The sequence below is a fragment of the Halichoeres trimaculatus genome, unplaced genomic scaffold, assembly GCF_033239565.1.
Source record: "Halichoeres trimaculatus isolate MK-OKI-2021-1 unplaced genomic scaffold, fHalTri1.1 fHalTri1_scaffold_12, whole genome shotgun sequence".
Classification (NCBI taxonomy): domain Eukaryota; kingdom Metazoa; phylum Chordata; class Actinopteri; order Labriformes; family Labridae; genus Halichoeres; species Halichoeres trimaculatus.
The window spans coordinates 22,476,451-22,492,975 of NW_027437190.1; the positions used below are offsets into that span (position 1 = coordinate 22,476,451).

General features: G+C 38.0%; 1 protein-coding gene across 1 annotated transcript; it reads right to left on the reverse strand.

The window, feature by feature from the left end:
* Positions 1 to 367: 367 nt before the first annotated feature.
* cd4-1 (CD4-1 molecule) lies at positions 368 to 6,493 on the reverse strand. The gene is made up of 9 exons (XM_074683276.1): positions 6,485 to 6,493; positions 4,474 to 4,732; positions 4,262 to 4,396; positions 3,548 to 3,781; positions 3,077 to 3,457; positions 1,047 to 1,301; positions 812 to 912; positions 665 to 708; positions 368 to 490 (listed from the first exon to the last, which is right to left on the reverse strand). Exons 1-9 carry the CDS (start codon positions 6,491 to 6,493, stop codon positions 460 to 462), a joined length of 1,449 nt encoding a protein of 482 aa, XP_074539377.1. The 3' UTR covers positions 368 to 459.
* Positions 6,494 to 16,525: the final 10,032 nt, after the last annotated feature.

Below are 16,525 nucleotides of genomic sequence, written 5' to 3' on the forward strand. Positions count from 1 at the left end.
TTTAAAAATATTTTGGAAAATTTCAGTCTGTGAATATTTACAGAGGATATGGCCAAGCTCTGAAGTGTAGCAAAGAGCATCATAAAAAAACATAGTAAAAAAAAAGATGTTTAATGAAAGTAGCTTTACATAAAATTGAAAAAATATATATTTAGATACAAAAAAATGTAGGACCAGTATTTAAAAAGAAACAAGTTTCATTTGGCAGTGCAGTGAAATAAAAAAAATCCCTAAGAAATCAATCACATGTTAAATTACAGATATAAAAGCAACCCATCTATCTACAACTGTAAAACATATTTCTTATCTGACATTTCTACAATAAGTAAACTTTCAGACCCTGGTCTAACACACCTAACAGAGGTTCACCGTTTAGTGGATCTGACAGAAAAATCCATCTTCTCTGGACAGAAATTCAATTGGCTGCAACGTCCTGTTGAAAACGTCTTTGTGGGAGATTTATGTCCTGTAGAATCCTTTGGGCTTTGGGCTGAAACAAAGAAAATCACAGGTTTTTGATTTTCTTTTGGACAGACATGGAAATACTAGAAGCAAAATGTTTCCTCTGTTTATGTTTGTATCTTTATAAAACAGCTGAGAGGTGTAAGAGTTCAGATTCAGTGCTGATGAGTGTGTCTGAATCCAGGAAATGGTTGCTACGTACTTCTTGCATTTACAGAGTCGATGTCTGAGGTGAGTCGTCTTCCGCTAGTGTCAGCCACAGAGAGACAAAGAAAGAAAGCGAACTTCAGTATAACACCAATCATACAGTGTGTTTGAACAGAAAGGAATGAAAAGGGGTTTTCTGTACTTGTCTGCGTCTGTAGATGATAAAAACGAGGATGAGGAGGAGGACTATGATGACTGTGACACTACAAATGATCACCAGCATCCACATACTCAGCTTTGGCTCTGCAGAAAGAGGAACAGTCAGTCAGCAAACACTTGACAGGAGAAAATTAACACTTTCTGTTGTGTAAAACATTGTTACCACAAGGTCGTGTCCCTGTCATATTTCCTGCTCTGCTCTCACTTCCTGCACTCACCGATCTTCAAAGTTATCTCAGCGAACGTCAGCCTCTTATCGTGCCACAGCTCACACCTCCAGATCCCTCCATCTCCCTCACCCACTTCCGGGATGGCGAGATGCGGAGAATGATGGTCAGATATCGAAAGTGTCAGGGACGATTGTTCAGGTGGGACCCATTTTATTCTCAGGTTAGGAGGCAGCAGTTCACCAAGGCTGCACGTCAGGTTCACCTGCTGGCCAGAAATGACCTCTGCTCCTGGTGAGGATGTGACTGAAGCGGAGGAGCAGTGACAACAAAGAAGACAGAAAAAAAAAAAATCAAATAAGCACAAAATGCATGAGGAAAACAGCCATTTGGACAGGCTGAGGAAATATTGTTTTTCTTCCCACCATCCGAATCCAAATGAGCCTTTGGCTTCTGTTGCCTTCGTGTGCCAACCAAACCCACCAAATTAAAACTGAAATGAATTTTTCAAATAGAATAGCACAAAAATGATACACAATGCACAAAGCAATAAAAACAGAATAAGATAAACATAAACTGCATTAGCCTTTTATGGCAGACTTTAATTTTCCCTTAATAATTACAGCTTTCTCTGGCTGCTTCCCAAACCTCAATGTTTGCTGGTCTCCTCGGATGTCTATTTGAATAAAGTGAGTATCTTGGGGATGCCAGTAGCTCAGTTGGTAGAGACTGGAGTCCTCTATTCATTGGCTTAATGTCTCATGTCTCTGTGCAGCTGTCCACTGCCACATCAAGGCAAAAAGCCCAAAAATAAGTAAACTGAACATCTTGGACATCTTGGATTGTTGTTTGGTTAATAAAAACTAAGATCAGCATCCTCTCTGTTTTCAAACACCCCGTGGACACAATTCATGGATGATTCTACTGCATTTCTTTCAGATTGATTGATAATTAAAAATAGTGTAGCACTAACAAATATTCACAACAGTTTTTATATATATATATATATATATATATATATATATATATATATATATATAAATACTTTTCTCTTCACTGATGTGTATTTTTAAGTAATATTTGCATCAGAAGAGACACCAAAGGACTGTAACTTCTGCTTTTCCAATCTGAGTAATTAAATTATCTCCTTTTCAGCTATTTGGTAAAAACAAGCATCTTCCTCCATTCCTCTTGCTGTGTGGGTCATAGAGTTGCACCAAATCAGACAATTTGTAAGCATTACTCAAGATTAAATTTAAATGACTGTTATTTCACCCCCAATTTAAAACTGAACTTTTAACTAACAATTTTCAGCAATTTCCTTTTGTTGCCTGACATTTTCTCCTGGTCACCAGAAAATTGAAAGTCAGACTGCAGTCAGATATTTCAAATGCTTACTGGGTTTTTTTGCACATTAACAAACTGTTCAGAAGTTGATCTGCACCGTGATCTGGATGCAGCCGGGGTGGTGGGGACAGTACTATCATAAAATCCTCAGTCTGGACATGCGCTGTATCGAACAGGGAATGGATGCTCTTTTGAATGCAGGCACAAGTCAGTGCTGCTTTCTGATAATTCCTGTGGGACAACAGCTAAAAAGAATTCATGTATGCAAGAGGAGTCCAGGGGGATTCAGTCAAAAGATCAAAAGCTGGTCAAGGGATTCGGTTGATACACCTGTGCCTTGAATACATCTATTATGATCCTGTCTTTCAATGTTCCTGCTTAAATAATAGTTTGGAGTAAAATGAGATTTTGCGGTGTTATACAGAGTCCAATTAAAATTCATCATGTTATCAGACTCTCCTGGCAGGAGGGGAAAGCTTGTTATTTTCTATTAAAACAAGTGGAGCCAGACAAGTGTATTAGCTGCTGAATTAGACACATGTCACACTAGGGACACCTCCACATAATCTCTGCAGGAGAGAGATGAAAAGCGAAGTGGAGAGGTGGCAAAGAAACAAGTGTCTATAGCTTGTTGTGAATGACAATGAAGGAGGGACAGAACACTAGACTTGGAAAACAGAAGATGCAAAAGCAAAGATTTCTCAAAGCCTGGTTATGGTGAGGTCTTGACTTACTTTGCAGCACCTTTACGCTTACAGTCCTCTTCAGAGTAATGCCTCCCCTAACTCTCATGGAGCAAACATAGTCCCCTTCATCTTCATCTTTACCGAGTTTTCTAGTCAAAGACAGATGTCCACCTTTGAGAACTGGCATCGGAGTCACATCTCTTGGCTGGTCAGTCTCCCAGGTCGGTGTATCCTTCAGGGAGAGGTAAAAAAGCCTGTGTGGGCCACTGGAAATGAGATTTGATCCTGATTTAGGGGAGAAGTGCCAGCTAACTTCCTGAACGTCCACAGCTTTGATTTGATCCCAGGAGATGTTAGCACGTATTGAACATGGGACGGTCAGAGGTGCGGATTTGGACGTATACTGAAGATGTGGATCTGGGGAGAAATCTAAACAAAGAAAAAAAAAATTATCATAAAGACACCTAAGGATGAGGGTGGACTTAAGTAAAACTGTTGTGTTTAGTGACAACAGCTCACCCACAACGGTGACAAGGACTTTGGCTTCGGTTTCCCTGACATTATTCTGCACAACACAAGTCCAATTGCCATGATCTTGGCCTGTGACTTCTACTGAGAGCTGGCTGGTTTCCTTTTTCTCCCTCTGAGGATTCAGCCAGTGTATCTTTGGTTTTCTGGTATTCTGAGGAGTCTCTGCGGTGCAGGACAGCCTGAGATTTTCCCCTGGCACCAGAAGGGCTGAGCTCTTTGTGACTAGAACAGAACAGAACAGAGTGAAGTAAATAAAGAAGAAACTATGCAAAGTTTTAACTAGTTTACATTTTTTTAAAAGCTGATAACTCAGCAGTCAGAGTTTTGAAAACTTCCCAGCAGGCCAGCTGTTTATGCTTGTTTCCTCTTTTCAGAATTAGTCTTGACAGTCTTGCCGAATTAAAGTGAGACATTTTTTCAGGCTGAGTCAATTTTTACAACTCTTGGGGTTTGAAAGTTAAGGCTTTACTCTTTGCTGAACTCTTCTTGTACAAGTATAAGAGATTGTCTGGCAAACAAAATCATTTCATTTAAAGTGCTCAACATGTAACTCACAAATGACACTTTGGCATAGGTATTGTTTTCAGTTTGATTCATTACCGGGTGGAAACCCCTCACAGGAGTTTCAAATATAGAATAAAATGTACCAGGTAAAAGGTGACGTGAGGGAACTTTGTATGTTTGAAAAAAAAAAAAACTTACTGGTGAGTTTTAGTACTTTGTATGTTGCTTTTATATTCCCATCAACTTCACAGGCAAAAGTCCCAAAGTGCTCTTGCATGATATGTTTGATGACCAGCGAGTTGCCAGACCAAGACAAGTTTGCCCAGAGTTTGGCTGCAAGGTGAGAAACACCAGTCAGTGAGAGTTCAGGAGTTTAAAATGTATACAGAAGATAAACGTCAAAATCAAACCTGTTGCCTCTGGTTTGTCAACAAATCCTCTTCCACCAAGGGGATTGCGCCATGCAATTTGCTGGCGATTTGTGTCACCGAAATACCAGTGCAGATAATGCTGATCCAAATTCACTTTTGGACTTTCAAGGGTGACCTTGTCACCCACTTGAGCATAGACCAAATCTTCTGCTCCTGAAAGAGTGAGGAGTACGTTACAAAAACCAAATTGCCCGGCCAATTTAGAAAATATTAAACATATGAAACTTAAACAGCTTACCTGTGAGAGACCCGAGCACAGCGGTGAGAAGGAGGAATGACTGGATTAAGTTCAGCATTTCTACCACACCTGAGAACAGTAATAATAAAAACAATATGATGTCTTCTGTATATGCATTAATAACCTTTAGTTGGATAAAAACTTCCGTACATAATGCAGGTGATCATAAAAATGTGATGAACGTAGGGTGCTGGGTGGGTTCAATTGGCAGAGCATGCGCTCCAACATGCTCCACATATACGACTATGGCCCTTAATAAAATGATTGCAGGATTGATTCCCTGTCTCAGTAGAATTAGATTAACTGTAGCCTAACTTTTCTCATACATGTTGACTTTTTTCCACATTTTACTGGCCCCTAAAACTCTGTTGTATGCGGCTGCATAGATACTAGGAAAATGAATGGGCTGAGTACTGAGCCTTGTTGAACACCATCAGCACTTTTCTTAGGCTGTGTTTCAGTAGCTTCTCATACGTAGTATTTATTTCTCAATGATTTACTGCTTAAGGATAGATTTTTAAAAATTCAGTATCAGATGGATCAGCATTGTTCTACAAAGGGAAAAATCTGCTTCCCAAAAATTCAAAATCCATGCTCAACATTGAAAAGTTATACAACTGTTGGTGTTTGATGTCTTACTGCCGTTGCTCAGTATAAAGAGCTCTTGAATCAACAAATGACTCCTCGCTGAATTCCTCTGAGATTCTGTTCTGTAGTGATATTGCACCTAAATCTGATATGATCTATTGTCTTAAAGCATATTTCAAAAATGTTATTGAAGCATACTGTGTAATTTTGTACCAGATTTTTACTGCTAAGAGAAAACAATCAGCAGGAAGCAGAGTGGGGTTTGAGGTGGTCTCAGATTTGGAGAGATTTAAGGAGATAAAAGACGAAGCGTTGAAAGAGTTGGGAGTAGGCGGCCTGTGGTGGGTTTAGTATGAGAAGACAGACAAATGTTGGAGGGAAGAGACGAAAAGCGTACGCTGCGTTGTGGTGGGCCTTGATTTAGTCTAGGTGTAGATTCTTATCCCAAGCCTCCCCCCTCTGCCTCTCACACCCCCTCTCTTCCTCCCCTGTTCCACGAAAGACGGATCTCTCCTCGCTTGAAAAGAGAGAAGAAAAGAGACCACAGCCCCAGGAGCACACCTAGACTGTGGTTTAAGGTAGATGTTTCTCTTTTCTATTGGCCTCTCTGACTCCCTTATCTTTTTCTCTTTTCACCTTTTTTCCTCTAATGTATACAGTCAGTCACAAAAGAGCGCAGAGAAATCTGTTTGAAGACTTTTGTTGGAGCTTTTAGATTTTGTCAGTTATTAAACAAAAGCCCAGATTTGATTGACCTTGAAAAGTTAATTTCTGTTCATTTAAGGCAGATGCATTTAAATTTAGGCACAAAAATTCAACATTAATGCAAATCTTTGAAATGTGGTTGAAAAATATTTGATGACATGCAAACAAATGACCAGCAAGTGATTACTGAATATGAATTTATTTTTCTGAGTCAGGGGTTCTAAAACTTTTTTAAACCACAGACTCCTTTCAAGTGAGACATTTTTTCAAGGACCATCTCATTATTGAAACATTGACTAGAATAATATAAATACTATGTAGTAATTAACTATTTAGTACTTTGCAACAATAAATTAAGGCTACAATTAATCTTTACAATTAACCTGTTTTGTAAACTTTGAGAAAATGTCGGCTCTGATTTTTGTTTTGAGTTTTTTTTTCTTATCGTTGTGCACTGACCGAAGCCATGATCCAAACCCTATGAAGTGATGGACACAACACGATCATGTCAAAATTGGTCTTATGACACAAAACTAAGTTGCGGGAGTATTGGAAAAAAATAGCTGATTTTGTTGGTGCCAGAGATCACAATTAGTTGTTTTGCTTTTACAGTGATACAGCACATTTTTGTAATCATGTTTAAATTATTCCGCGGACACGAAAACTATGCTTTGCGGACCCCTGGGGGTCCTTGGACCCTACTTTGAGATTCACTTTTTTTTTTAAATGTTATGGAATAAATGGAAGAACGACTAGATGAGTTTTGACCCCAGGGTCTTCATAGTCTAACATTTAAGGCTTGAACTTAATAGCAGGAAGTCACTGAAGATAGATCTGCTAATAAAAAATATGATAAACCTGCATCTAGATTCTTAATTCAGCAATTAAATTCAGCTGTTTCCATCAACTAATTTATTACGATCAGACTTTACAACAAACCATTTGTATTAGGTCTCATTAAAGTCTTAGAATTAAATTTTTGGTTTAAAATTATTACAGAATTCCAAATTAAGCCTCCATGTCAGCGTGCAAGTGATTTTAGTTTGCTTGCGATTTCTTTCCAGCTGAGCACTAAACACACTTTTTTTTTCTAAGAATATGAGTAAAAAATACTGCTTCATTAGTCCTTTTACTGTTGACTGAGCATGGATCGCATCATCAGCATAAGAAATGACATTTCAGGACCTTGTGCGTCAAGATGAAATGTTTTAAAAGACGAGAGCGTACATTCAAATCTGGATCTGATGCGTTCACAGAGGTCAGCAAACTAAGTATCGAAGACCTCAAACCATTCAAAGTTTGCCTCGAACAAAATAACTTTAAATTTTAATCTTTTTTATGAGATCAGAGTTTATCAAATATTAATAGGTGAAATAAGGTCAAAAATGAAAATGAGTGACGAAGGAAATAAAAGTGAAATTGATGGTAAACAGATGTTCAAAGTAAGCACACCTGTGGAGCTGTTACTCAGAAACCCAGACGATTGTATCTGTAGTCAGGATGGAGCTTCAAAAACAAGCTGAGATGGAGAGCAGGGCTGGAGAGGGGGTGAGGGTCAGGCTCTGAAGAGATGAAGGAGGGGAGGAGCGCGAGCTGAAAACACAAGACAGGCGTGATAAGAGTTAATTTCTTCAACTGAAGAGTGAGTGACAACCAATTAAAACCCTAGTTTAGACCCATTCAGTGAAACTGTTTTCTCTTTTCATCAAAGAGAATTCAGAAACAGAACAATGATGCCATTTGTTGAACTTCCTGATACTTTTTCAACTGACGAAAACAATGAAGCACGATGAACCTGACGTACTCTTTTGATTTAGCATTCATATAAACACAAGTATCATTTCTGTAAGAATGACTCATATACCTCTAAAACTGTAATTTTAAACACACACACACACACAAATATATATATATATATATATATATATGTACCTCGTATATGATTGTTTTTTAAAATCTTGAATTCAATCAAACATATTTTGAAAGACGTAAAACGTATTCTGGGAGATATAGTAATTACCAGCATTTTACCAGATTCTTGCACGTCTTTTAATTGAATTCAAAAGTTTATTTTGCATTTTTATAGATAAACTGTGTGATCCATTTGCAATCAGATTTGTGGAAGCACTCAGACATCGAAGGCCCAAGTTGACCCAGGTCATTGCAGTGTCTCGATCAAAACATTAGTTGTTTAGGAAAATTGCTCTACACATGAATTGTACACAGAAGTTGATGTTTTTTGTTTCCTCAAAAAAAAAAAAAAAACAGTTAAATAAAACTGTACTCACTACTGGTCCTGAGTGCTGAGTGTGTTTCTGTGTTCAGCGTTCTGGAGTCAGGGGGAAATGCTGAATATTTATCAAACACTGCGTCCTTTTAAAGAGCGGTTGCACCTCCCTCGCTGATGATTGGTCTGTAAATGAAGCAGACAGACGCAGATCAAACCCAGAGTCTGAATAGTGACCTTTAATTGGTTGTTGCAGAGAAAGGGGGCAGGAAGTCATCCTTATCTCTGTTAATCTTAACGTTTTATAGTTTGGTTAAACACAAAAAACAAAAAGACAAAGACATTAATTTAGATTTGTTATATTAAATGAATAATAATAAAAAAACTATTAGCTGATGTAGTGATGCTATATTTAATTCCAAGATATTCATTGTGGTCCTTATTTTGGTTTGTCCAACTGAAAAACACGCAAATATTTTGTCTTAATTGACTAAATTTGTAATTTGCACTGGTGCCTAATAACAGAAATAACAGAATTTGAGAAAGGTCTCCTTGGACTCATTATCTATCTTTGGCTCATCCTAAATAGCACACAGGCGGCTCACGGCCTCATTTGGTGTAATCGCTGAGTTGATTTTCCCCTGCTCTTATAATTGGGCTGATTTATTCATAATAGTGTTTTAAAATTATCTTCATAAAAGTGATCTTCATAAAAGTGGACGTTAAATGCAAATTATAAATGCAACATTATCTAACACAGAAACATGTTAAGTACTTAAGACCAAGAGGGGACACTGAATGTTATCTCCAGTAATAACAGATGCGCTGAGTAGTGTGATCATTTTTGTCTAATACGATTAAATAATGAAGTCTGTAAATCTTCAGATATCACCATCCTCTCATACAAGATCCCCTTCTTTACAAGAACCAGAAGTCTCTTTCTAAGCTCACACACTCATTAACTTGATTCAAGACTTTGATGTTATTGAAAACTGTCTAACTCCTTATAATCACCAACAATAAAATCAACAGAAGATGCGCTAACTGGCTCAGTTTTGCGGGGCTTTGCACTCAAGGTCTAAAGTTCATAACAAAACAAATGGACTGTTTACTTCCACTAAAATTAACACCTGACGGGGCAAGTTGTTAGTTAATTCCAGAGAAAAGTAAAGGTTAATGTTATCATCAAGCAAAAAATTCTTCAAACCAGTCAGAGAAACTTACAGCGCAGGATGAAAGATTTTAAATTTCTTCACTAATTGAACTGAAAATTGTAAAATTTCCTCTTTGATGATTGACCACCGTCAAGATGATCTAATGCTAAACGATCACTCTGCTATTGAGGCAAATGTACTGAAACTCTGAATTCAGAACATTACATTAAAAATAAATTAAGTTAAATTAAAAAGACAAGTGAGTGATAAAGTTGTTAAAATTTGTTTGATTGTAATCGGAATCCAATTCTTGGGTCTCACAGCAGCACCGATTTGGTCAGAGGTACAGATGGACAAAAAAGATGTTTCTCATTTCTGTTTTATTGTGATCCAACTATAGTTTGACTGTTGTGAACAATACATTATTGTTCAATGATTATTCAAGAGCTGAGCGTGATTAACCTTCCATTCTCTATCTTATAAAACCACTGAACTGTGGACTGAAGCACTCGCCTGAAACAAACATACTGTGGCTTTAATGTGCAGTAGTCAATTAATATGGACACTTTTTTAAATCCCCTCTTTTAAGCTTTTTGTGTGCAGCGACTCACTTTCAATAAATACCTATATATTATCCATTTATCACATACGTAATGTGAGCCTAGTCATTCAGTGCACCTATATCTAGTTGTATTGTTTTTGTACAGTGACTATTGAACTCTAATTTCTTTTCTTATCCTATCTTATTTGCATACAACTAAAGTGCAGCAGTAAAAACATGTTCTAGTTAGAATAATGAACTATTTACTAAAAAGTGTAAAAGCAAATGAACCTGTCAAGAAACAAAGTTACTGAACATAGTATCGAACACTGAACGCATCAGTTAGAGAAAAAAAAACTTTGTGAAACCGTACTGATCGCGACAGAATCAATCAACTTTTAATTATTTATTTCAATTAGAAAACAAGGCAGGTTGCTGGTTTGACCTGGGGGTCAAGTGGTGCACCTCTTGTCTAGAGACTACTGTAGGCGAGGTCCAGTCCCCATCTGTAGACCTTTTCCACAGGTCTCTCCCCCCTCCAGCTCTAAAGCTGTCCTATCCTTACTGAATAAAGACATGAAAGCCTTAAAATGTAGAGCTCGGGAGGAGAAAAAAAGGATAAAAGAAAAAAGTAGTGATGACTTGACATAAATTTTTAATTAAACATTTTATTGGGAACAGGATCTTTCCCAGTAATGAACCAAATCGCTCTTGTTGCATCGACTCAAACACAGGACGCAGAGGAGAGCCAAAAAGCTTGACTCTGGTGTGAAAGGTCTGAAGTTTGTATTGAAAATCAAACACAGCTAACTTCTTTTTGATCTTTCACCTGGCACCTTGACTGCTGTGATACTTCTGTTCATGTATGTATCTTATTATTAATTAACAAAGTATGAGATGTGGACAAAGACTATGTTTACATGCCAATGATGTGATCTTTGGAAAAAGTATTTTATTTCACTTCAATGACATTTGGATGCACGAGAGAAATAAATTGTCTCCCATCACGTGTACATACAATAAACATGCAGAATTGTGAAGTGGTTATTGTTACAGCAATAGGGTAAATGTACACCTGTGCAGGAGCAAAACATCTGCTCGACCTTATCTCCTCTCCTGAGCTGCTGTAGAGTCTCTTCTGCACTGCACTCAATATGACGGTAAAGCAACACCTGTGGCCTTCACATGCTGCTGTCTGTTGGTGTTTTAAAGCTCATTGTGTTTCTAACTGAAGTCATACAAACAGCTATGGACAATATTACAACACCCCTTTACAAATGCTGTGATATAATACTAGAAGTGGAGTTAAGTGTCTTTGAGAGAAATCTTTCATGAGACAGTGATACTTTCAAACCAGCCCTATAGTTTGACCGTTCCTGAAAAGGTTATAAAACACAAAGGAAATTAAAATTAAAATGTGGTTGACAATATTTGATAAGCACAGGAATTAATTAAATCCCCAACCATGAAACAAAGTTTTCATAATTAAAGTTCTTCTGTTGTGTGCAGGCTTCAGCGCCTCAGAAATACACACACACACAAAAACCCTCTTTATGATCCAAACAAAGCTCAGAGGAGTAAAGAGTTCATTTGAGTTTCTTGAAACACATTGAAGCATTAAGTTTCAGGCGTAATAGCAAAATAGAAAATCCTTTTCATGCAATATTAAGTTGACTTGCTGGAGGGCCATCCAGTCCCAAGCTGACTGATGACAACTGCAGGTGAAGGAGTGGAGCTACAGAAACACCGAGCTGAGGTGGTTTAGAGACGCGAACCACAACAAGGACAAAACAAACATCTCACACACGTCTCATGTGTCTCTCTGAGGTTTGTCTGCCTGCTTCTGTGCTGCCTTCATGAAGGGCTCACACCTGCTACTGTTCCCTCTGAGCTCCAAATGAAACAACAATGACACCTTTTGTTTTCTCCTCAGAATCTAAACCTCGAAGCGATGGCTCGACATTTACTGCGGCAGCCTGGCGCTAATGAATGTTTTCAATTACAGATGAAAATCTGTTGCCAAAAGCAGGCCCAAATGACGCTTTGTTTTCTCTTACAGTGGATACATGTCTGTTTTTGAGCTGTGATTTAGCTGGAAAACACCTGAAAGTGAGGACTCCCTCATTAGTCACACACCTAAGGAGATTGTCCGACCACATCGAGTCATCACTGAAAGAGAAAAAGACAAAAAGTGTGGGCCACAAGCTAGAATATGGAGTGATTCACATGTTTCCTCAGCCTCCATTCTCCTACAGAGGGTTTCCCTCAAAAGAGCAAGTCTATTCCCCGTCTTTACCTTGTTTTTTGTGTCTTATAACCTTTTATGTAAGACAGATTTAACAGCTCAAACACTGGGGGCCACCGGAGAGGGACGTTTAGGTAACATGCTCATACAGTTTGTGTCAGTGTCTGAGCTTGTTCTGAGCTTCTGAAATAAACAAATGTCAGTGGAAAAGAGGTTTAGATTCAGAAACCATTGACATTCTGCTCATGACGGGGAACACTTTGTTTTAATGAGGGGAACTTCATTGAAGCTTCTTTGAAACCTCAGAGTTGTGAAACAGTACAACTCCTACTCTACACTTCACCTACACCATTCGAACACACTGAAGTTATTTTCATGTGATACTCTCAGATTTCTAAGCTGCAGTGTGATCATTTCATCAGAATGGAAAAATAACTGTTTGGTTCGTGTGTTATATTCCAGGCAGCTCTGTTTGAAAGACAAACAGGAGGGATTTGATAACATGAGGTGAACGTCATGTCATGTTTGTGTGCTCATTACAAGAAATGCTAACCAAGTGGAATTATTTTTAACATGAAAAGCTGCATCATGTCCTGGCAAACTACACGTTAAATCTTCTTGTAACATCATCATTTACATTTAGCTGATTTGCTCATTTTGAATTGATGGTGTTGGTCATAGATGGAAAAACTGCTTTTTGGTTCCACAGAAACAACAGTTTGTGAGGTTGAAGTAAAATCATAATCCATCTGACCATTTGATCCTTCCAGACAGACGCAGACATTTCTATGAAACGTCAAACAGGCCGTGGAAGGTGAGAGCTGCTGAATGCAGTGTAGGATACAAATTACAGGTTAAAAAACAAACCTTACTGTCGTCAATACTGCATGTCTTTTCTGCAACCCCCTCAAGTAAAAATCAATTTTCAATTTCATAGCATCTATAAATGTTTCATCCGCTGACGAATTACAGCACATTGAGCTTTAGCATCCTCACATTTAGCTTCACATTGTGCTTTATGTTCCGTGTTATGTTGAAGAACTGTTCACAAACAGAACCATAAAGTTCATTACTGGCTTTGACATGACGATGTTTTCACTCGGAATTTTTAAGGTGCATCAAATAACTGTGACTGCATTTATTCAATTCAAGCTGTGATTATTTTCCCTCCGTCACAACCTAATGTCTATCTCTGTGCTGTCGCAAATCAAAACCAAGCAAAAAACACACTCGAATGTGTCTGGTCAGAAGTTGTGTTGAACTTTGACAACATGAGTTAAGACAAAGATTTTTCTTTTTCTACATATTTGACTTTAATCAGAAAACTAAAGCTTTGGTGATTTAAACACTGCTCTGTTTGGTTTAGGAATTTCAATTACACTCATTTTTGTTTTCCACAACACAACAGCTTTTATTAGAGACAAGCTCTGATGCTCCACTTGACATAGGAAGGCTTCCTGTCGGCATCATTTTGCACAGCTTTGCAACAGCTTGTTTACGAACGCTGAAATGATGTGGTGTGGGACACATCGGAAAATCCACTTTCCATCATTGAAGAAATAAATGTGCTGACTTGTCACCGTGTTTTTCATCAACGTGGTGAATAAACAATGTTCGGTTTAAGTTAAGAAACATATCTCAAATTATTTTCAATATAATATCACTGTCACTTTGTGTCCAGCAAGTCAGTTTTTAGCATTAAATCTGATTTAATAAAGGGGTAAAGATGACTTCTCAATTTGAAATCATATGAACACTGGAATCTGCTTGCTGACACTTTGGTAAAAATATTACTTTATGTCTCAGGCTGTTCTTTTTGGAAAATAGTGGCAGTCACTTGGCCCTGAACCATCTCCCACATAGAAAAGGTGAGCAAGAGCCTGTCCTGCAATCCAGGCAACAGTCACCTACATAAAGTAACTTAACATAAACAGTGTGAATGGTGTCTGCCAAGGTGGTATACTTTCACCTCTCCTATTTAATGTTTACATGAATGATCTTTCGGAACAACTGAGAGCTTGTGAGACTGGATGCATGATGGGTAACAGGCTCATCAACCATCTGATGTCTGCTGATGACCTGGTCATCCTTTCACCTTACAGTGCTGGCCTGCAGCAACTCCTGAGAATCTGTTCTAGCTATGGCGTGAAGTTTGACGTTAAATACAACTGTAAGAAGAGTGTGATAATGATAGTGAGAACAAAAGATGATCAGAAGCAGCAGTTTCCATCCGTCTTTATCTCCGATCAAGTCCTGAGTGTGGTGGAAAAAGTCAAATACCTGGGGCACATTATCAGAAGTGATATGTGTGATGATGATGTTCGGCGTCAGTGCTGTGAATTGTACGCACTAGCTAATACCTCAGCATGTAAATTTCAGGTGTGTACAGAAAATGTTAAAATTAAGCTTTTTGGAGCTTACTGTTCTCCACTGTACACTGCTCATTTATGGTGCAACTACAGTAAAGCATAAATGAAAAAGCTACAGGTATCTTATAATGACGCTTTGAGAATATATCTTTAATTACCTCGATGGTCGAGTGCAAGTCACATGTTTGTTTATAACAATGCGGCCACATTTTATGCTGTTCTTAGAAACTTTATGCACAAACATAGGCCGTTTGGTTGATTCAGACAATGAAATAATGTCACTTTCTCGGCTCACAATGAGCGACACAAGGTTCACATCCTGCTACTGGAAACACTGATACAAATGTCTCTTTGTATTTTAAATTGCTGTCAACAAATGAACTGTATTTTTCCTTTTTTAATTTCTTTTGATTAATTATTTGTTGTATTTATATGGACTTAAGGGTCTGGAATAGAGTATAAGTAACAATGACAGCCAAAACGCTTCAAAGAGAGCTGCATGAGGACAAAAATATCAACAGAAGAATCACTGTTCACCTTGTCTTATGTGACTGTCAAGGAAAATGTTCGGTATTATATGAATTATAATAAATAAAACCAGGCAACTGTTTTAACTGCATTGTGAATTGAAATGCTCAGTTTAATGTTTATGTGTCCCCACAGAGAGATGAGAAGAATCTGTTGTTGACTGTGGATTTGTAGTACTATATTTTGGGCTGTAAGGATAAATCATTTTTAAACCAACAAAAATCATCTTTAAATTTAGTGTCACAGAAGTGTGACAATGTGTGGTGAGCAGGTGGTTATAGAGGGGGAATACCTTCAGCGAGACCACTCAGCCTTGTGTTGTTTCTGGCTCACTTCATCAGGAGTCTAATATGCATTAACACCTGTTCATTATACATCCCCCTTCAAACAATGCAACAATTCACAGACACAGCTCATGTTTAGTGTCCAACACACACAGCTGCACTCCTCCACTGTAAACCAGTTTATAGTGTCAGCTCATGAACACTTAAAACCTGTTTCATTTCCTGGTTCAGTGCGCTTCACTCTTCGCTTAATGTGAACCCGTTCTCTGCTCCAGTAGTTGAGTTTGAAAGCCTCTGAGCTTTGTACACATTAGCAGTGATCAGTCACGGTGAAGCAGCTATTCAGACACTGACTCAACTTTAGAGTCAAACTACAGACAACTGACACCTGCAGGGAGCCAAAACTCCTAGAGAAGAGAGTTTAGATGAGGGGAAATTACCTCCCTGGCTGTGAAATAGAAGTTTTTGATAGTTTTATGTGCAGTTTGAGCTCAGCTGACTTTCACAGTTGTCTTTTTACAGCATGTATTCAAAGTTTGCTCCCTTTGCTTTAAATAAAGGCTGAATGATTCTCATGTTGTATGCTTAACAAATGCAGTTGATTTACAGTTTTATACATTATCATTTGTAACAGCTGTTTCTGTAATGTTCAACTACCACTATGTGACCAAATTAACTAGTCTTTTTGTAGTAAGATCATCATTTTCTCAGCTACACGTGGCAGATAATGTTTAAGTCTGATAAAGAAAAATGGAAACTCGAGGGAGTTACGTCTACAGTTTCAGAAATTTCAGTTTCACTTTGAAGTGTTTCTGCCAAAGTGAATGTTTGTTGATTTGTGTAGGACACACAGTAAGAAAGAGGACTGAGTAATATCCATGAAAAGGGAATCCTGGTGTCTCATATGAAAACACCTCCAGTGAAACAGAGGGTGGATGTTTTCATATCAGAGTAAGAAAAGCCCAGCAAGGTAATCATCCTCACAGAAGACAGAAAACTTTGAGCCTTTATATGAAAGTTGATTTGTTACCAGAGCTCTTTGAGGGAGAAATTGTTCTTTGTCTTTGTAATAATAATAGTAATAATTTCATTTTAATAGCTCTTTTCAAACAAAGAGCACAAAGTGCTTTCATTACATAGCACAAAAGAAAC

What these genes read in the sequence shown, in the direction of transcription:
- cd4-1 (XM_074683276.1), bottom strand. An exon ending in TGACAAACCAGAGGCAACAG is followed by an intron (nt 4,397 to 4,473) that starts GTTTGATTTTGA and finishes CTCACCTTGCAG; the next exon opens with CCAAACTCTGGGCAAACTTG. An exon ending in TGAGATAACTTTGAAGATCG is followed by an intron (nt 913 to 1,046) that starts GTGAGTGCAGGA and finishes CTCTTTCTGCAG; the next exon opens with AGCCAAAGCTGAGTATGTGG.